This window comes from Giraffa tippelskirchi, chromosome 7 (assembly GCF_054371585.1).
Source record: "Giraffa tippelskirchi isolate mGirTip1 chromosome 7, T2T-mGirTip1v1.2.pri, whole genome shotgun sequence".
Taxonomy (NCBI): domain Eukaryota; kingdom Metazoa; phylum Chordata; class Mammalia; order Artiodactyla; family Giraffidae; genus Giraffa; species Giraffa tippelskirchi.
This window is the reverse complement of record NC_137281.1, coordinates 144007005-144027867: the sequence shown is the minus strand read 5'-3', so window position 1 is coordinate 144027867 and position 20863 is coordinate 144007005. Positions and strand designations below refer to the sequence as shown.

Here is a 20863-nt window from a genome sequence, read left to right as displayed (position 1 = left end):
ATTATATTGTGATAGTAAGAAGAGCTGAGAACAAAAAAAGGGAAATAGAAGAGACTTCCTTTCCACTGTCTGAAGGAGTTGGGGGAAGAAAAAGGGAAAACTGCAAGCTGAGTCAGAGCTGCAGGTAATTTATACTCTCCTCCTACACCATACCTGGAAAATAATCATACTCACTGCTTCATAATCTGCCAGTTCCAGCCTTGCTTTATTCTGCATTGTCCTCTTACAGAGGTAGATGGCTGAAGGAAGAAAAATTACGACACATGTAAGACTAGCAGTATGGTGGAATCATAATCCACCCACTCATTTGTTCATCCACTCATTCAGCCAGCCAGCCAGCCAGCCAGCCCTCACTATACGCCCAGCACTGTGCAGTGAAAAATATGTTTTTCTGTGGATGCCATGCCATCAGACCTCTAGGAATCTTTCTACAGGTCAGGGTCGGATGAGGACCCCCATCATCCAATCCTGACAACCTCCCTCCATCCTCCTCACTCTGCTTCATCCCAAACATCCTCCATCAGTGTGACCTTTCATAAATATGACCATGTTACCTTCCTGCCTAAACTTCCTGCATTGACTCCTCAGAGACCTCAGAAGAAAGGTCAGGCTTCTAAAGGCAGCATGTTCGTTTCTTCAAGATCTAGTCTCTGCTTGTCTTGTCAACCTCTTCCCTCCCTCATTCAGGCATGTTGTTGCTCTGTTGCTCAATCGCTCAGTCGTGTCTGACTCTTTGCAACTCCATGGGCTGCAGCACACCGGGCTTCCCTGTCCTTCACTATCTCCTGGAGTTTGCTCAAACTCATGTCCATTGCGTCAGTGATGTCATCCAACCATCTCATCCTCTGTTGCCTCTTCTCCTCCTGCATTCAATCCTTCCTGGCATCAGGGTCTTTTCCAATGAGTCGGCTCTTTGCATTAGGTACTAAAGTATTAGAGCTTCAGCTGCAGCATCAGTCCTTCCAATGGATATTCAGGCATGTGAGGCTACCAAATCCTTTTGGTTCTACTTCTGTGTGTATGTGTCCACTACCTGGAGGCCTCTTCCTCTTCTGTTTTATTTCCCTCCATCTAGAAACCACCTCCCAATCTTTGAAGACCCAGCTTGGTGTTCCTGATAGCATCTATCCATCCTTAACCATTGGCCCTAATTCCGCTGTGCAGTACTCGTGAGTTTACCAGCTGTCCCTGCTCCAGGCTGAAGGCTCTTCTAGTAGGCTGTGTCCTACTCAGCATGAACCCCTGCACCAAGCTCTGGGGCCTGCCAGGTCGAGTGTGTGGACAATGGAAAGCAAGAACAATTTAGGTGTCTCTTCCCAAGCTCAGGAAGGGCTATTGGCCCACAATTGTCAGGATATTCTTCCTCCAACATGGCTTTCATCACTTCCTCTCCTGCCTCTGCTTCTTCAGTATCTCCTTCCTTCTCCAGTGCCAAGTAGAATGACCCAGGGGAAACAAGAGACAAATGGTATGAATGAGTAATAGGATGACTAGGAGGGAAGGTCAGAGAGGACCAGGACCGATCTGCTGTTTGACAACCTAATTGTACCAGGAACTCTAGTCAACTCCTTGCTGGGTTAACCAACCTCCTCACGTGGTCTGAACATTTTCCTGATGCAGACTACAATATGATGGAGACTTCTGGCAGCAGCCTCCTCTGTATGCCCACATTTCTCACATCATTCGAGTTTGTGGGTGATAGTCAGTTGTATTTGTTCTCGAATCTGCTTATGTCAGGCATACCTGTTATTTTAATAACATGCATTCACTAACTATTACATGCACTGATGAAATTAATATGAAAAGAGAGAGCACAGTTGTTTCTGTGAAGAGCTAGCTGAATGGTTTGGAACAATTTGATAAAGGAGAGTCAGCTGAGACAATTGCTGATAAATTTGGTATGGGTAAGAGAACTGAAAAAAAAAAAAAAAACCATGAAAAAAAGAGTAAAAATATGAGAGAGGTCAACATACAGTTGCTTTAGAAGTATTTTTTAAATTCTTTATGTACTTTAAGGAGGTCAAAACTGGGTAGTTTATTTCAAGTGTGGTTTATTTAAGAAAGAAACTCAAATTATGGGGACCTAAAATCAAAGAGAATCTTTGGTTCTACCTCAAAAGGCTCTTGAATGAATATTCCTTGGTATAGTCTCCATTCATTTGAAGTAGTTAAGGTATGCATGTATCACTTTTTCATGATTCTCTCCTTACCAACTTTTCCAGTGAAACAAACAGCTACAGCTCTGCACTGTGTCAGATAAGGGGTGTCTTCTCTGTTACAAGCTACCTCCTTGGGTCTCTTGGGCCATCAATTAGGCGGCCTGTGGAACCGGAGCCAACTTATAGCAGGAAGCCTGGCATGTCACCTGCCCCTGATCTCAGTGATCCTTAAGCAGTATAGCTATTGGAGCTTCTTTGACAACACTGCCTTGGACGGTGTTATTTTTTAAAATTTATTTTTGTCTGCATTGGGTCTTTGTTGCAGCATGCGGGCTTTCTCTAGTTGAGGCAAGTGGGGGCTACTCTCTAGTTGTAACGTGTGGGCCTCTCACTGCAGTAGCTTCTCTTGTTGTGGAGCACGGGCTCTACAGCACGTAGGCTCGGTAGTTGTGGCGCATGGGCTTTGGTGCCCCAAGGCCTGTGGGATCTTCCAAGCCCAGGGATCAAATCTGTGTCCCCTGTATTGGCAGGCAGATTCTTATCCACTGTACCACCAGGGAAGTCCCTCAGACAGTATTTCGTATTGGCCAAATTCGAAACTCTGAAAAGGCCAACCCAGATCTGGCCTTTATTTAAGCAGGATCATCTCAAGAAATTTCCAGCCCATCTGGGTTAAAATGGATCAGCTAAGTTGAGAAGTAAAGTACCATGCGCAGAAGGCAAAGGTACCTCTCCTGATGACCATGAGTTATATGGTGGCGGGCTGGTGGGCCCCTTCCTGTGCAGCTAATGTCACACATTGGGCACTCTGTCCACCACCACCGGGGAGGCAGCAAGTAGCAGTTGAGGGGACCTTCCCTGGGGCTTGTGTGCACTTCCTCAGTGTCTCAGCAGTGTTCCCTCTGACACCTAACCCATCAAGTGACCACTGGCAACAACAGCCAAGTCCTCTAACAGGGCATCTGGGGACTTGCTTTAAGCTCAGATGCTGGCTTTTTTTTTTTGGATATGTAATTTCTCATTGGAAAAATACTTGTCTTTTTTGCCCTCATGCCAGCATCTCACTTGGACACCCACTGCCATCTCAAACTCACCGGCATCCCACCAAGACAAAAACAGAATGCAATAAAAAAATTTTAAAGTCAATAGATTCACGTACTACATGTGAAATTAAACATTTAAAAAACATTGAATCTACCATATTTCAATGTCCTTAAAAATTGACTCCCTTTCCAAACTTTCTGTCTCTACTCAGTTCAGTTCAGTCACTCAGTCGTGTCTGACAATTTGCAACCCCATGGACTGCAGCACGCCAGGCTTCCCTGTCCATCACCAACTCCCAGAGCTTGCTCAAACTCATGTCCATCAAGTCCATGATGCCATCCAACCATCTCATTCTCTGTCATCCCCTTCTCCTCTGGCCTTCAATCTTTCCCAGCATCAGGGTCTTTTGCAATGAGTCAGTTCTTTGCATCAGGTGGCCAGACTTAGTGGAGTTTCAGCTTTAGCATCAGTCCTGCCAACAAATATTTAGGACTGATTTCCTTTAGGATTGACTGGTTTGATCTCCTTGCAGTCCAAGGGACTCACAAGTCTTCCAACACCACAGTTCAAAAGCATCAATTCTGCAGTACTCAGTTTCTTTCTAGCTTTGACTAGACAGACTTTTGTTAGCAAAGTAATATCTCTGCTTTTTAATATGCTGTCTGGGTTGGTCTCTACTAGTCTCTCTGCTAGTGACATCATAATATACCTCAATCTCCTAAACTAGGGTACATACAAATCACATATTTCTCTATTTTCCCCATACCTTCTAATTACTTTTTAGAACAATGGAATTTTAGCATTGGAAGTAACCTTGGCAACCATCAAGTACAGACCCCTCACTAATAGATGGAAAAATAAAGGCTCAGAGAGCTGAAGTGCTTTACTCATGGACTAGTTAGTGGTAGAGGTGGAATTAGAATTGAGGTCTTGTTTTCCACTATGACATTCACTGCTCCATATACTCACTCACTGACTCATTCATTCTCCCATTTAAAAATTTGAGTGCCTCAACATATATATGTGGAATCTAGAAAAATGGTATGGATGGACCTATTTTCAGGGTGGGTAAAGAGACACAGATGCATAGAAGGGGCATGCGGAAAAATAGGGAGGAAGGGGAGGATGGGATGAATTGAGAGAGTAGCACTGACTTGTATATACTACCATGTGTAAAAGTGATAGCTACTGGGAAGCTGCTATACAGCACAGGGAGCTTAACCTGGTGCTCTGTGATGACCCAGAGCGGTAGGATGGTGGTGAGGTGAGAGGGAGGCCCAAGAAGGAAAGGATAGGTGTATACACGTAGCTGATTCACTCCACTGTACAGCAGAAACTAACACAATATTGCAAAGCAATTACACTCCAATTAAAATAAATTTGAGTGCCTCTTCTCTGGTAGCTCAGACAGTAAAGAATCCGCCTGCAATGCAGGAAACACGGGTTCCATCCCTGGGTTGGGAAGATCCCCTGGAGAAGGAAATGGCAACCCACTCCAGTATGCTTGCCTGGAGAATTCCATGGACTGAGCCTGGCAGGCTACAGTCCATAGGGTTGCAAACAGTCAGACACGACTGAGTGACTAACACTTGCACTTATGTGCCAAGCAGTATTTTAGGTACTAGGGAAATCACCACACTAGCAGCTACAATGTATATGGAGCTGTTGAATGTCAGGCAGTGGTCTAGGGACTTTCCAAATGTCCACTTACTTAATCCTCATAATAACCTATGAGGTAAGTTCTGTTATTAGCCTCCTTTCATAGACAAGGGAATTTTTCAGGTTATTCCCCATTTTTGGAGACCCACAGTGGCTCTGGGAAGCTGCTGAACCTATTCTAAATGTCTCTCCTCGACTACGAGGACCTTTTCATAAACTTGTCCATCCCCAATTATTCCACCTTTGTAATCATGCTTCATCAACATAAAATCTTTGAGTAGTTGGATCAAATTCCTCAGCATCCTCTTCTTGCTTGCACATCATGGTCTCTCTCTCAGCCTGGGATGCTTGGAGGGCAAGCCTGTCACTCACTCAAATCTGTGACAAAGCAATTGACACAAAGTACATGTTGAAACAAGGGAAGTTTCTTCTGGTTCTTCGTCAATCCAAGCCACACCTATTCTGAATTCTTAGCTCCAGTGGCACATACTTTCTGGCAAGAGGGCTACCACAGAACAAATAAGATCAAACATCATCCTGGGAGTACTAATACCAACTCCACTATGGTTTTTATTGACTCCTTACTACGTGCCATACACCAAAACCTGCACACATTTCTAATTAACAAAACAATTTAATCCTAACCAACAACACGAGAAGTACTATTACTATTCTGCCCTTCAAATGCGATTTCAGAGGCACAGAGAGGTTAAGTAACTTGCCAAGATCACACAGCTAGTGGAGCCAGTCGACAGTGGGCCCTTTGTGCTGACTTCTCTCTGGGTAAATACTGATTTTCTGATTAACCAGGAAAAGGCAATGAGTATTTTGTGTCCTGAACTTTAACTTCTCCATTTGATTTCCCAAAATGGAGGTACAGGAATTCAAAATAATTTTGCTTCAAGTGACAGCCTGATATAAATTTTTATTTTTATCCCTGTTCTTACTGCACAGCTAAAGTTACAAAAATCTATAGAGAAAGGGAAATGGTGCCCTGCTGTATGCAGGGTAAGACGGCTGATGGTTGTGGGTTTATATTCAGGTAAATATTTGAATTTTACTTGGGCCCAGGTTTTCTGGTCCCACCATCCTCCCAACCCTCTCCATTGCCTGGAAAAATATTGGTTTTCACATTCACAAGGATACACGGCTGCTGCATGGAACTGAGCTACAATTATTCAAATTCCGAGTTGGGCTTTTGTGAGCAGTATTTCAGCCCCAGAAGCACTTATTTTATGAGCAGCCAAGTGCTGCTCCCGTTTCGAGCTGGAAACCTGGCTGGACCCACTTATCACATCATTTAGGGCACAGCACAGTTCCAGAGGGACCTGTGGTGATGCCTGCAGATAGCTGATGAGACAGTCACGGGGCCCTGCCCCCTGCATCAGGGCCATGCTCCAGACTTGGAAACAGAACCACTGTAGTGTTGTAGGGCAGAGGCTTGCTAGGATTCTATCCTCAGGACTATTTCCAGTTGCTGGTTTCCCCTCCCTCAGAAATGTGATCCAGAGCGTGTAGCTTATCACAAGGTCTCAGGACAGGCTCCTTGGAGTACCACCCAGCTGCAGCTGGCTCTACCTTCCTATGAAAACCATCCTGCAAAGAATCCAAGAAGAACTTACAGGTCTCATTGCGTGCCCCAGTCCCAAGGAGAGCAGCTGTGGGCTGCCCCAGCAGCTGAGTCAGTGATGAGGGTGCTATGTGGAGGGGCCGACCATGAAAGGAGCATCTGAGTTCAAATTCTCTACTGAGTGTCTGTTAATCACCTTTGATAAAGAACCAGTTGTTGTCATTGTTCAGTCTCTCAGTCGTGTTCAATTCTTTGCAACCCAATGGACTGCAGCATGCCAGGCTTCCCTATCCTTCCCTATCTCTTGAAGTTTGTTCAAACTCATGTCCATTGAGTTGATGATGTCATCCAACCACCTCATCCTCTGTCTCCCCCTTCTCCTCTTGCCATCAACCTTTTCCAGCATCCGGGTCTTTTCCAATGAGTCTGCTCTTCACATCAGGGGGGAAAAGTATTGGAGCTTCAGCTTCAGCATCAGTCCTTCCTAATGAACATTCAGGGTTGATTTCCTTTAGGATTGACTGGTTGGATCTCTTTTCAGTCCAAGGAACTCTCTGGAGTCTTCTCCAACACCTCAATTCGAAAGCATCAATTCTTTGGTGCTCAGCCTTCTTTACGGTACAACTCTCATATCCATACATGACTACTGGAAAAACCATAGCTTTGACTAGACAGGCCTTTGTCAGCAAGGTGATGTCTCTGCTTTTTAATACACTGTCTAGGTTTGTCATAGCTTTCCTTCCAAGGAGTAAGCAACTTCTAACTTCATGGCTGCAGTCACCATCTGCAGTGATGCTGGAGCCCAAGAAAATAAAGTCTGTCACTGTTTCCATTGTTTCCCCCTCTATTTGCCAAGAAGTGATGGGACTGGATGCCACGATCTTAATTTTTTTGAATGTTGAGTTTTAAGCCAGCTTTTTTACTTTCCTCTTTCACACTCATCAAGAGACTCGGGTTTCTCTTAGCTTTCTGCCATTAGGCTGGTGTCGTCTGCATATCTGAGGTTATTAATATTTCTCCCAGCAATCTTGATTCCAGCTTGTGCTTTATCCGGCCTGGCATTCCTCATGGTGGTGGTTTAGTCACTAAGTTGTGTCCAACTCATATGATCCTATGGACTGTATGTAGCCTGCCAGGCTCCTCTGTCCATGGGATTTTCCAGGCAAGAATAATGGAGTGGGTTACCATTTCCTTCTCCAGGGGATCTTCCTGAACCAGGGATTGAACCCAGGTTTCCTGCAGTGCAGGCAGTTTCTTTACTGACTGAGCTACCAGGGAAGCCCTGTACTCTGCACATAAGTTAAATAAGAAGGGCGACAATGTGCAGCCTTGATGTACTCCTTTCCCAATTTGGAACCAGTCTGTTGTTCCATGTCCGGTTCTGACTGTTGCTTCTTGACTTGCATATAGGTTTCTCAGTAGACAGGTAAGGTGGTCCAGTATTCCCATCTCTTGAAGAATTTTCCACAGTTTGTTGTGATCCACACAGTCAAAGAACCAGAACCATCATCAAATATTTACTGAGTGCCCACTGTGGCTTAGGCATGCACTATGCACTGGATAATAAAAGTGAATGAGGTGGACCAGCCCTGCCCTCATGGAGCTGACAATTGACGGGGCATCCAATCAGAGTACAGTGTGATATATGTAAGGAAGTGGCCTCTCTGGGCCTCAGCTGTATCTGAAGTACAGGGATAATATAACTTTAGAAGACTGACACACAGATATATTAAACAGTCTTCATGGAGAATACAGGGCAAGAGTCTAATAAATCCCTGTTTAGACAGAGGTAATTCCCTGCTTACCCAGTGCCCAGCTTCACCGACTCTTTGTTTTCTTAGGTAGGGTAACTTTTGTATACCGGTCCACGGCCTGTTAGTCTTTCCCTCTAACTTCCAACCATCAGAAACACCAATGAATTATTAAAAAGTCTTAACAAGTCTGTGAGAAAGGAAATGGCCAGGGGGACATGCCGCCTTGATCCAGCCCTGCCTGAAACCCTGTCCCAGGAAGTAGTGGTCAATGGCCACTGGCCCAGTTCTCCATGGCCCCACAGAATGAGCACTTTGGCCACACTTGATAAAACTTTTCTTCCCCTCCCACCTTCCCTTCCAATGGCTGCATCTTTCAGTGGGCTCTGCCTTTCATCAGTATGTGGAACAGTACCTGTCAACAATATGAGAAAGGGCTAAGCAGGGCAAAGACCCTCCTCCCCATGCACCACAGTCACCCACACAGCAAAGATGTGTCTTCTGCATTCCCAGTAAGTGTGGGCCACAGCTTTAGTGCTCACCATAGTCCGTGTTTTCAGGTTCCCAGCAATTTGAAGGCCAGAAGTATGGGGCCTGCAAAAGAGTACAGGCATCAGGACTGAGGATGCCAGCTCATGCCCTCCCCTGCCGGGGGCCCATGGGCAGCCCTCCCCTGACCCAGGGAGGATCCCTCCCTGACAGGTTCTGTCTGCACGTCCTTTGTGTTGACACTGCACCCTGACTCTTTCCTGTTCTTAGCATAGCGGAGGCCAGTCAACATTTTAATCTAAGTGTTGAGAAATAAAATCTCAGGTCAGCCAAATAAATGCAACGATGAGAAACTTAGTTTACAGGGCAAAAACTTCATATCCTGAAACAATAAGTCTAATGCAGGAGTCAGACAGGCACCGTTTACTGGGGCACAGGCTCCAAGTTCCTTTATCACTTTGCCATGGACTGAATGGTGCCCCCTTGAATTTCTATGATGAAACTCTAACCTCCCTGCCCCCCACCCCAGTGTGACTGTATGTGGAGTAAGGAAGTGATTAAGGTTAAATGAGATCACAGGGGTGGGGCCCCGATCACACAGGATTAGTGTCCCTATAAAAGGAAACACCAGAAGGCTAAAAATCTCTATCACTATGTGTCTCTCTCTCTCTCTCTACCACGTTAGGACACAGTGAGAACTACCATCTGAAAGTCAGGATGAAAGCTCTTCTCACAAACTGAACCCCACCTGAGGCTTAATCTTAGACTTCTGGCCTCAAGAGCTATGAGAAATACATTTCTGCTGTTTAAGCCACCCTGTCTATGGTATTGATATTTTCTTATGGCAGCTGAGCAAACTCAGACATTCTTTGACCCTGTCTGAAGAACTCCATTCCAAAGCCTTTTGGTTTAGACCTTGACACAACTCTGCTCAAATTCACTGTAGGACAGGATCTGAGAAAAGGAGAGGAGAATGTTTGCGAAGTGTTGCTCGGTAGTGAATAGAAATTTCACACCGAGAAGGTAACATGATATAGCAGAAGGATTAAGGACTTTGCTATCTGGCTGATCTAGGTTCCAATCAAGGCTGTCCCCTGGATTGACTAAATGTCCCATTAATTCTCCAGGTACCTCAGTTTTTGCAACTGTAAAATGGGTGATATTTATCCCCCCAAAGTTTGCTCTTCAGAATAAATGAGATATGTGTAAAGCAACCAATGAATGGTAAGTTCTCCATGAGGGCGTTTTACTATTATGGGGGGGGGGCAAAAAATAGCACAGACCAGTTTTGCTTTCCCAGAGCTGGTGGGAGGTAGGAATTGCTTCCTTAAATACCATCAGTTTTTTAGGTAGTTCTAATCTGAGGTCGGATGATGAGAAGAAAAGGAGAGGCTGCAGGCCTACCTGGAAACGATAAAAGGTGCCATCATCCTTCATGGTAAGAACATGATCTGAGATGGGAAAGACGTAGCCCTGGGCAGCTATAAGGCTTCCCAAGTGTATTGCTTCAACTGCAGGGACAGGGCAGAAGAAACAGAAGTTATAGCAAAACTGTCAGAATGCAGGGCTACTTAGATGAAGTGTAAGTGGGATGGGGTAGGGTGAGCAGAAAGGCAACTGGAAGTCAACTGTCATCACCCCCAGATCACAACATGATTGGCTGATAATTTCTGAAATGACTCAGTGGGCTGGGCAGAGATATCAATGGTTGGGAAGGTCACATGTGTCTGAGACTCCTCTGGATCCCAGCTCTGAGCATCTAATATTGTTTAATCCCCCAAGACTTCCAGAAAAAAAGTCTATGTTCCAGTTAAGATCATGGGCTCTGGTGTGGAAGTCTGTAAATAAGTGAGATGCTTCATGTAAAGTGCTTAGCAGGGTCTGGCGCATGGTAAGTGCTCAGTAAGTGCTGGCAGCCCTGATTCATATTTTTAGTTTCATTCTTTTTATTTTTTTTAATCACCACCAGCAATGAGTATGTAGCCCACAGAGTCTTCAGACTCACATCGCATTTCCTGACATGAGAATCCCACCAGCAGTGAAGAGGGTATTACTGTTCTCTTATGGATAAAGAGGAATTAGAGGAAGAGAAGGCAGTAGCATAGGGAGGCCAACCTAATACAAACGTTGATATTTTTGCTACAACTTGTTGTTCTGTTACTTTAGCACCAGCCATAAGTAGATTCCCATAAATAGTTAAGAATTTATATTTACTCTGAGTAGAGCTAAGAAAAAAGAAATTTAGATAGTTCTATCAGACATGATGTGTGCATGCTAAGTCACTCCAGTCATGTCCAACTCTTTGCAACCCTATGGACTGTAGCCCATCAGGCTCCACTGTCCATGGGATTCTCCAAGCAAGAATACTGGAGTGGGTTGCCATGCCCTCCTCCAGGGGATCTTCCCAACCCAGGGATTGAACCTGTATCTCTTATGTCTTCTGCATTGGCAGGTGGGTTCTCTACCACTAGTGCCACCTGGCAAGCCCACACGATAATCTTTCACAAGTATAAAAGTATTCTTACCAATAAAAATTAATTTTTGACTGTAGAAATTATTGACATACTCAGGGAGTCTCTAGGAATTATTAATTTCATAAGTTCTGAAGCTTTTAAAGTGACTTGTATTGACTTTATTTGCAAACTTTTTGGGAGTTTTAGCAAGTAATTAAACCTCTTCATTGTGATTCAGGCAATGCAACTTTAAGAGCTGGCTCTAGAAGGCTGTTTAGTGACAGTGCTACAACTTTCAAGAGGTTGTATATAATCCAGTCATTTTGCATAATGAGAATCTGCTATTCTTCTTTGGAAGGAGTGCATACATTTATCACTGGTAGAATTGGGATGAATGGAATTGTACTTTACTTGCTTAGTGATAACCAGTTTGGTTCTGAAATCTTCATGCTTCAAGAACAAGGAGTCCAGCAGAAAAGGGAAATTTCATCACCTGCTCTTTCTCCAAAGAAGGAAGAACAAAACCCGGTAAGAAGGAGACTTTCATGTCACCAGTCTGGAGCTAGAAGTCTCACTTCATTCTTCAAAAGGCTTGTGCTTAGAGATGCTGCAGATGGGAAGGAAGAAGGGAGGGAGGGCGGACTTTGGCTACCTGATTTCCCAGGGTCTTGGTTGGCCTCATTTCTGCTGGTGAATTGTCCTTAACTCCTGCTCAACTACTTCTCAGAAGCCCAGATGGGTTCCTGACCTTGATATCCTCCCAAGGGCATCAAAGTATAATAGACCATGAGAGATAAGACCTGTATCATTCAGGACCTCTCACAGAAGCTTCTCTTATCAGGACCAGAGGATTCCTGCAGCATGTTCTACCATGAGGTGGTTCAGGGTTCTCAGAATATACCATTGCCGCTGCTACTACTACCACTGAAGATAATGATAAAACATCTGTCAGGAATATGATGATTATTTCAGAAGGGCAAAGAAAACAGTACTCTTGGAAGAGAAAAAACTCCACCATGAAGAAAGGTGACTCTATATCATGTAACTAAACTTGTAAGGATGCAGTCCGGTTTTCAGAAGCAGATAATCAGAAGTCCAGGCTGTGTAAGGCAAACACTTAAGGTAGTCAATATGGGTTTTTCCCTTAAAAGGATTAGCATTTATAGTTTTCTCCTGTGGTTTAAGAACTTGACTAGAATTAAGAATTTCCACTCGACATGAGAGTGGTCACTAGTCATGATGGAGAGAAAGGCTAGTGTCCCTTCTGTTCACGACCTCCTTTTCTGGCACTCAGATTTCTAGCAACTATGTTTAATTGAATTCTATGTAAATTATAAATTGGGCTTCCCTGGTGGCTCCTGCAATGCAGGAGACCTGAGTTTGATCCCTGGGTCAGGAAGATCCCCTGGAGAAGGGAATGGCAACCCACTTCAGGATTAATGCCTGGAGAATTCCATGGACAGAGGAGCCTGGTGGGCTACAGTTCATGGTGTCGCAAAGAGTTGGACACAACTGAGTGACTAACACTTCCACTTCCATTGTCAATGGTCTATTAAGGGCTTCCCTGAGCCTTATGGCTCAGTGGCAAAGAGTCTGCCTGGCATTGCAGGACACATGAGTTTGACTCTTGGCCCAGGAAGATTCCATGTGACAAGGAGCAACTAAGCCTATATGCCACAACTATTGAGCCTGTGCTCTAGAGCCTGGAAGCTGCAACAAGAGAAGCCACCACAATGAGAAGCCTGCACACCACAACTAGAGAAAAAAAGCCCTCTTAGCAACAAAGACTGAACACAGCTCTCCACCGCCCAAAAACTAACTAAATAAAAATTACTAAAAAAAGTCTATTAATATCAAGAGCATCAGATTAAAATATAGAAATGCTTGAGCTGTCAGTGACCCCAGCAAGGAATCACAGTTGAAGGTCAGACACCTAGAAAAAAAATCTTTAAAAAGAGAGCAATTGAAGGCCATTTAATTTGAGGCTAGTAGATCTAATCCCCAAGAACATCAGAATACATTAGTGGATGTTTGTAAATATGACTTTCAGGCATCAAGAATACTTAGTTAAGATGGGGAGTGTATAATAACTTCGGAAAAGTTTACTTACCTAGAATTTTTATTTTTTCCTGGAACCCCCCACCTCCATTTTCTTTTTTTTTTTTTTTTCCATTTTCTAATTATGCTGTAAAAATAAATTTTATTGCTTTCTTGCTGGTGGGAGCACAGGTTTGAATACTGCTTTATTGGCTAGAGTTTGCTGGTGTTTTTCTGGTGAGGTTTTCCTAATTGCATTGCACAATTAAAGTTGAAAAAAATCACTGCTTCACTTCTTGCAGAAGCAGAGAACAGAAGGAGTCTTAGCAAATAATTAAACCTTTTAATTGTGGATCAGGCAATCTAATTTTAAAAGCTGGCTATAGAAGGCTGTTTCGTGACAGTGCTACAACTTATCTTTAATTGCGGTGGCTAACCAGAGTCCATGTTATTGTATCGGGCTCTTTGGCATTCTAAATGGTTGCTCATTTCCTCCAAGGGTAATTTAAATTTAAAGACAGAAACTCAGTGGAGGAAATAAATTAATTTTGTTTGTAAAGGGAGTGATTCCACATCTTGGAATTCACTTGTATAAGCCCAGTTCTCAGGAGGGTAAGGAGAAACTGGTTTGGAAATTGGGTATGGCTTGTTCACTAATATCATGCGGGTCAAGTCAGGGTTGAGGGTCAAGTACCTGGGTCCTCGATGGAAAGGTTCTTCATAAGCCACTGTACAATGTCCGTACCTGCAACGGCAAAGCAATTTCAATTAAAGACCTCATGGATGTTTAACTCTGTGCCAGAGGAAACATGGTTACCTGGAGAGCTAGGTAATATTGATACTTTTCCATCCTAGCCAGCTCTTTCCACCCATTAGTATGCTTCCATAGTCACAATCCCATTCTTTTCCTCAAAAAAATCCACGTTGATGACTCAGATGATCTTGTATCCACATTTCTAGGGAGCTTCAGGAGCGGACTTCCTGGGAATACATATTTTGATGACAGGCTAGAAGACGTTTTTATCTCTCCTGGTCCCCAGAACATTTCCTGAGGGAGGAGACTTCTTTTAGCTCCCTATCCCCAACTGAGAAAGCCTGCCCAACACAGATGACCACACAGGTTCCTGAAAAAAAATCTCTAAACCTCTAACTTCTTCTGGCCTGGGCTTATCCTGAATGAATAAGCCCCTGTGTCTGTGGGAGAAACTTCTATGTGTTCATCCAAACCTCCGTCCTTCATCCCCTGGGCAACAACTAGATTACACTTCTAGACCTTCCTGCAGTTGAGTGTGGATTGAGTTCTGCCAAGAGAATGTGGGTGGAAATGCCATATGCCATTTTCAGACTTGGACCATAAAAACTCATGCCTGTCCCTCCACACCCCACAATCTTTCATCCCCATCTGCTGAATAAATGGAGAGAGGGCAGAGCCACAATGTAGAAGGAGCCTGGGATCCTGAACAGACATGAAGATTGATGCCCATCTGGGGCTCTGACCTGATTGGAAAATAAACTTGTGATATTGAAACCCAGGCATTTGAGAGTTATCTGTTTTAATATCTAGTATTACCTTAACTAATGTAAATCTTAAGAATCAGAAGGGACTTTCAAAACTTATTTACTCCAACCCTGGTGGCTCAGATGGTAAAGCATCTGCCTACAATGTGGGAGACCCGGGTTCAATCCCTGGGTCGGGAAGATCTCCTGGAGAAGGAAATGGCAACCCACTCCAGTATTCTTGCCTGGAAAATCCCATGGATGGAGGAACCTTGTAGGCTACAGTCCATGGGGTCGCAAAGAGTTGGACACGACTGAGCGACTTCACTTTCTTTCTTTCTAACTCTAACCCTAGCCAAGCATCATCCACAATATCCTGGATAAGAGGTGTTCTAATTTTCATTAAAAAAAAACAAACCCCGAGTGCCTGGAAACTCACAAATTCCTTCCTGGCAAGCCTGTCTCAGTTAAATCATCTTCAACTTCTCTGAACTGAAATTGGCCCTTCTCTGAATTCCTCTCTTCGGTCTTAGTTTTGCCCTCTGATGATAGAGAGAAGAACTCAGACCTCTCACTCTGTGAGACAGTCCTTCAATTATATGGACAGTACACTCAGTGTATCAGCAATGCTATCCTACAGTTTCCCCTGCTCCAGGTGAAACATGCCTGGATTCCTCAGCTGTTTCTTCCCATGATACGATTTGGGGTTTCTCACCATTGTGGTCACTATTCTCTGAATATAATTGCTTTTGTTTGCCTCCCTTTAAATGTGGACCAGTGTTCTCAGGCAAGCACAGTTCATGTGGGGGTGAAAGTGCAGTCTCTCAGTTGTGCCCCACTCTTTGTGACCCCATGGAGAGTAGACCACTAGGCTCCTCTGTCTATGGAATTCTCTAGGCAAGAATACTGGAGTGGGTTGCCATTTCCTCCTCCAGGGGATCTTCCCAACCCAGGGATTGAACCTGGGTCTCTCACATTGCAGGCAGTTTCTTCACCTTCTGAGCCACAAGGGAAGCCCTCATGTGGGGGTAGAGGAGTCCAATTTTCTGGGAGGTTCTGAACTTCTGGACAATCTACCATTGTCATTCCCATATCTCACTTTAAACCAGTGAAGATCTTCAAAGGTCTCCACTTTATCACCTCAGGATGGAATGTTAGATGGAAAACAGTCTGAAAGGGGCAGTGTTTCTAGAGACCTGAGTCTTGTCATGGGTTCTGAGTTGTGCGGTGGGGGAGAGGGCCTGCCATCAGCTCTCCTCGGATTGACTCCCAGCTGAAACACCGGAGAACCAGCAGAGGGGTTGAACAAATAGTTCCCTCTTTGCAAGAGTAAAGTTGCTCAGAAATTTGACTCAGGGTGAGAAGTGAGACCAGTACAGGCCTGAGTGCTAGACATTTTGTTGCTCTCTGGAAGAAGGATCTTGCAGAGTAGACTGTCTGGTACTTTGTGTAGCACCCTACCCACCCAGGTCCAACCTCCAATGACACAGCCCTGCAAGTCCCCCACATTTCAACCTCAAAAGCAGGACTTCTAAGCATTGCCCCACTCTTGCTCCTGGATGGCATCTATGAGCTAAACTTTGGACTGAAAACACTCTCATTCAGTCATGTTCTTTGACAGAAAGGGTGAGTATATGTGTCTGTGTGTCCACTTCCTCCAAATTATACAAGTTCAACATTTGTCCTCGGAAATGAAGAACAAAGCAGAAATCAAATAAGAACTGTAATCCCAAGTTGGGGGTGGGGTGGGAGGAGACTCTAACCTGTTTTTTCCTCAAAAGAAAAATAGTCCTTTTTTTTTTGTGGGTTGCCTAGAAACGGAGAAGTTTCCAGCATCAGCAACAGCTCTCCCCCGGGCAGGAGGATTATCTTTCTGCTGAGCTTGCTGAACCATTATTTATCACCTGCCAAGATTGATTACTCACCCTGGGACAATGACAGCCCTTCCTTTCCCCTGTTAATTACTGTCATCATTAATATCCATGTCACTAATTAGTATTCATTCACATTGAAACTCCTTCCTTGCTATCATATCCGCTCCCCCCACCCCCACCCCACCCGGGCCTTCGGCACTATTGTCTGGGTTTCTGCGCCCCTTTGGCTTTCTGCACTCATGTCCGGTCTAATTGTCCACCAGGCTCCGGTTTGCATTCACAGAGCTCAAGAATCACATGTATGCACAATTTTGGTAAAGAAAGGAAAGTCACAAAAGCCCCTGGCCTTCTCCCTTGGCATTGCAGAGGGACCACAGACCTGGGTTTCCTGTCTCTGGTGTAGCCACCACGACCATCACTGTCTCATTCGGGGAGCCAGGTGACCATTCTCAGGCCCCCATGGGGCCGAGCTGCTGCCCCTGGCTGTCGAGGCCACCACCCTCAGTCTGCAGCAGCACACACCCCACTGCCATCCTCAACACACGTGGGCCCTGCTTGGTGGACCTGAGCACACACAATAATGCCCGGGGCTGTGGACAGTCTCATTCTCGTGGGCATGGGTTATTGCTTCGCTAGGCTAATCCAGGAAGGGCCAGCCTCAGCCCTGTGGCAGATTCAGCCTCAGGAACAAGGAAGGGAAACCTGTCATAATATTATGTCCTTTAAGATGGCTATAATTATTACACTGTAGAATCAGGCGAAAATAGTCCAAATCATTATCAGGAGAAAGCATTTTTATTCTTCTCTTTTCTCTCTCTTTCTTCCTTCTTGCCCCCTCCTCCCAATCATTCTTCCCTTCTTATTCTAGTAAGAAATCAAAACAGATTATTTTTCTGTTCTATCCAAAATTGATGATTGCCTTCTGTTACTACTACTGGATTCTGCTTCTTATCTTTGTCAAGCTGCAGTCCCAAGGGGAGCAGGTCTGGAGCACAGCCTCCTGCTGCCCCAGGCCCGGCACTTTTGCTGCTCTCCAGGACTTCCCAGGTGGCTCACTGGTAAAGAACCCACCTGCCAATGCAGGAGATGCAGGAGACGCAGGTTCAATCCCTGGGTCAGAAAGATCCCCTGGAGGAGGAAATGGTAACCCACTCCAGTATTCTTGCCTGGAAGATCCCATGGACAGAGGAGCCTGGTGGGCTACAGTCCACGGGGTCACAAAGAGTGGGACATGACTGAGCAACCAAGCACGCACACAAGGAAAGGGCAGAGGAATGAAGACAGGACTTGCAAATTTGTCTGCTTCCTGAGGAGTAGAGAGCAGGAGGCTTGTCATGGACCTCTGATCAGTGGCTCCCTGGCCATCTGGCTGGGCCTGAGTCTCCGAGTGGCCTTCTGTAAACTCTAACGGGGCCGGACTAAGGGTGACCACCTTCTCCCTGTTGTTTGTTTAGTTACTTACTGGGGTAGAGTGAGACTCAGTGACCTCTTCCCAAGTCATATTAAGTCTAGATCAATATAAACTGGATTTGAGTAAGCTAGAAAGACCTTCCAAGACTTGAGAGAGTTCTCTTTCTGGTGTGGGGGAGACCCTTATTATAAAAGCATTCTATTCTGGGCTCAGCCTCAGGTGTTTTAAGCTCTCGGAAAGAATGAGGGATACCTGGAACTTCTTTTGAAATAAGTCAGAACCCAAGAAGATCCTACTATGACACACTTCTTTCATTTCCCTCAAAGTTTTGTATCAATCTATGGTCTTTACAGTGGTCATGTATGGATGTGAGAGTTGGACGGTGAAGAAAGCTGAGCGCCGAAGGATTGATGCTTTTGAACTGTGGTGCTGGAGAAGACTCTTGAGAGTCCCTTTGACTGCAAGAAGATCCAACCAGTCCATCCTAAAGGAGATCAGTCCCGGTTGTTCACTGGAAGGACTGATGTTGAAGTTGAAACTCCAATACTTTGGCCACCTCATGTGAAGAGTTGACTCATTGAAAAAGATCCTGATGCTGGGAAGGATTGGGGGCAGGAGGAGAAGGGGACGACAGAGGATGAGATGGTTGGATGGCATCACCGACTCGATGGGCATGGGTTTGGCTAAACTCCAGGTGCTGGTGGTGGACAGGGAGGCCTGGTGTGCTGCGATTCATGGGGTTGCAAAGAGTCGGACATGACTGAGCGACTGAACTGAACTGAACTGAACCCAAATTAGACTATGCAAACTTGACAAAAGACTTGACAAAAGTCTCCTGCAAATTTCAAGTTACCTGCAACTTGGTAGTTTGTATATCATGGTTCTGGTACCTGAAGCAATTAACAACTTACTCATCAGTCCTGCTCATTGGGGAAAGACACTTCCATTTGAGTAAACTATTTTTTTCTGAAGCCCAACCAAGGATAAGATGGTGTACACCTTAGGCAAGGATATGACTCCACCCTCCGTTGGAGTATCATGAAGCTGCCAAGGTCTCAGCTGCTCCTTTGAGTGAAGAACACAGCTCTATGCCATCTTATCATGCATGCAGGTGCCATGTGCAGGCCAGCATCAACCCAGAAGGATGACAATCCCCAGTGCCCACTGTGTACTAGGTCAGCGCTAGACACTTAACCCTGTTGTCATATGTCACCTTGACAATATGTAAAATATAGTAACTCACATCCATTTTAAAGATTAGACCCAGAGAGGCCCCAGGTCACATGCTAGTACCTAATGCAGCCCAGTTTGGGATTCAGAATATCTCATGTCTAATATTATTTCCACTACACTGTTCTGCCCCTCTTATCTCTGAATAACTTTCCAAGTAGTACACAGAATAACTGGAAAAGTTATCTTCTGTACTCAACTTCCTTCCTGAAGCAGAGACACTAGTTTAGTCATAATAATAATTACTGCTTTAGCTATTAAGCTAATAACTTATTGAGTAATTTCTCCATTTGAAGTTTTGGAATGATTCTACTATAATACTGCACGCATGCTAAGTTGCTTTAGTTGTGTCCAACTCTTTGGACTGTAAGCCCACCAGGCTCCTCTCTCCATGGGATTCTCAAGGCAAGAATACTGGAGTGGGTTGTCATGCCCTCCTCCAGGGGATCTTCTTGACCCAGGGATTGAACCTGCCTCTCTTATGTCTCCTGCATTGGCAGACAGGTTCTTTTACTACTAGTGCCATAATAATTTCATGATGTAAATAGATTATTATCTCCATTTTGCAGATGATTTGAAGGACACTCTATAAGTAGAGAAGTTTTTACAGTTTTAGGCCATTCTTTTATGAGTTAGTTAAAAAAACAATAAAATATAACAGATAGCTATCAGAAAAAGCTTAAGAGGAAACATTTAACTGGGCTTTGCTGGGTGGACACAGTGAATAGCTGGCAATAAGAGAGAAGGAAATACAGGTAGTGGCATTTTTGAGAAGTATTGTTTGATCAATGGATTTGATTTTTCCAAGGAAAATGGTGACACATTTAACAGGTATATACTTGCTTCCCAAGCATATGAAGCAATAAAGCACATTGCTTATAAAGTTGGGCAGACTTGAGTGTCACTCATGGTACATCATTTCCAAATTGTATGACCCTGGCTGGGCAGGTGCCTTAACCACCACCCACTCCAATCTCCATACTCATTGGTTAACCGGGGGAAATTCTGCCTGCTTCCAGGATAAAACAAGAGAAACCCTCACCAAAAGCCTGGCCTGTGATTTTGCTGAAATTTCTTATTAGGTCACCTACCTGCTTCGTGCCCTCATTTTTCTTCATATGAAAATGAGGACGATAATAAAAAGGACCTGATGCTTAGGCTCTGGGGTTAAAGGAGACGCTGTATGTGCAATGCCAGCACAGTGCCTGGAATGTAATAAGCATAACACACGTGAGCTACGGAGGCAGTCTGTGTTTTATATTCACATTGGAGCCAAGTGTCTTACCAAGTCATCGGCATGGCTCAGAGAAGCAGCAACAACTGGAACTTCTTGTTATCTGCCTGCTTTTTCATTTCAGGCCTCAGAAAATCTCAAAGGTCCTCTGATGCTTTTCAGGAAGGGTTTTCTTGATGGACAGAAGGGGAGGAAGTTGCAGCAGGCAAGCTTTACAAGGCTGGCGGGGCCTCATGGAGCCAGCGGGTGGGGGATCCACCCCCTCTGGCAGCTTTTGTAGCCTTGCTCCTCAGAGGACATTTTCCGGGTAGGGAGGACCTTCTGTAGGAGCATTCATCTCGGTTTGGAACTAGACATCCACGATGTGATGATTTGGTCAGTGTCTGCTTCCCCCCTGTATCCATTTCCTGGGACCGCCTAACAAAGCACCGCAAACGGAGCAGCTTCAACCACAG

The 20863-nt window shown here is 44.8% G+C and overlaps 1 protein-coding gene across 8 annotated transcripts in view; it reads right to left on the bottom strand.

The window, feature by feature from the left end:
- RGS6 (regulator of G protein signaling 6) overlaps positions 1–20863 on the bottom strand; it is a 588674-nt gene that overhangs the window by 88758 nt on the left and 479053 nt on the right. For all 8 annotated transcript variants that reach the window (XR_014059230.1, XM_081508925.1, XM_081508924.1 and 5 more), the window contains 4 exons: positions 13857–13907; positions 10077–10183; positions 8726–8777; positions 175–239 (listed from right to left, as the gene is read on the bottom strand). Coding sequence is in view for 7 of the 8 variants with exons in the window: in XM_081508925.1 (XP_081365051.1) it covers positions 175–239; positions 8726–8777; positions 10077–10183; positions 13857–13907 (275 nt within the window). In the remaining variant the exon portion in view is untranslated. The remainder of the gene's footprint in view (positions 1–174; positions 240–8725; positions 8778–10076; positions 10184–13856; positions 13908–20863) is intronic.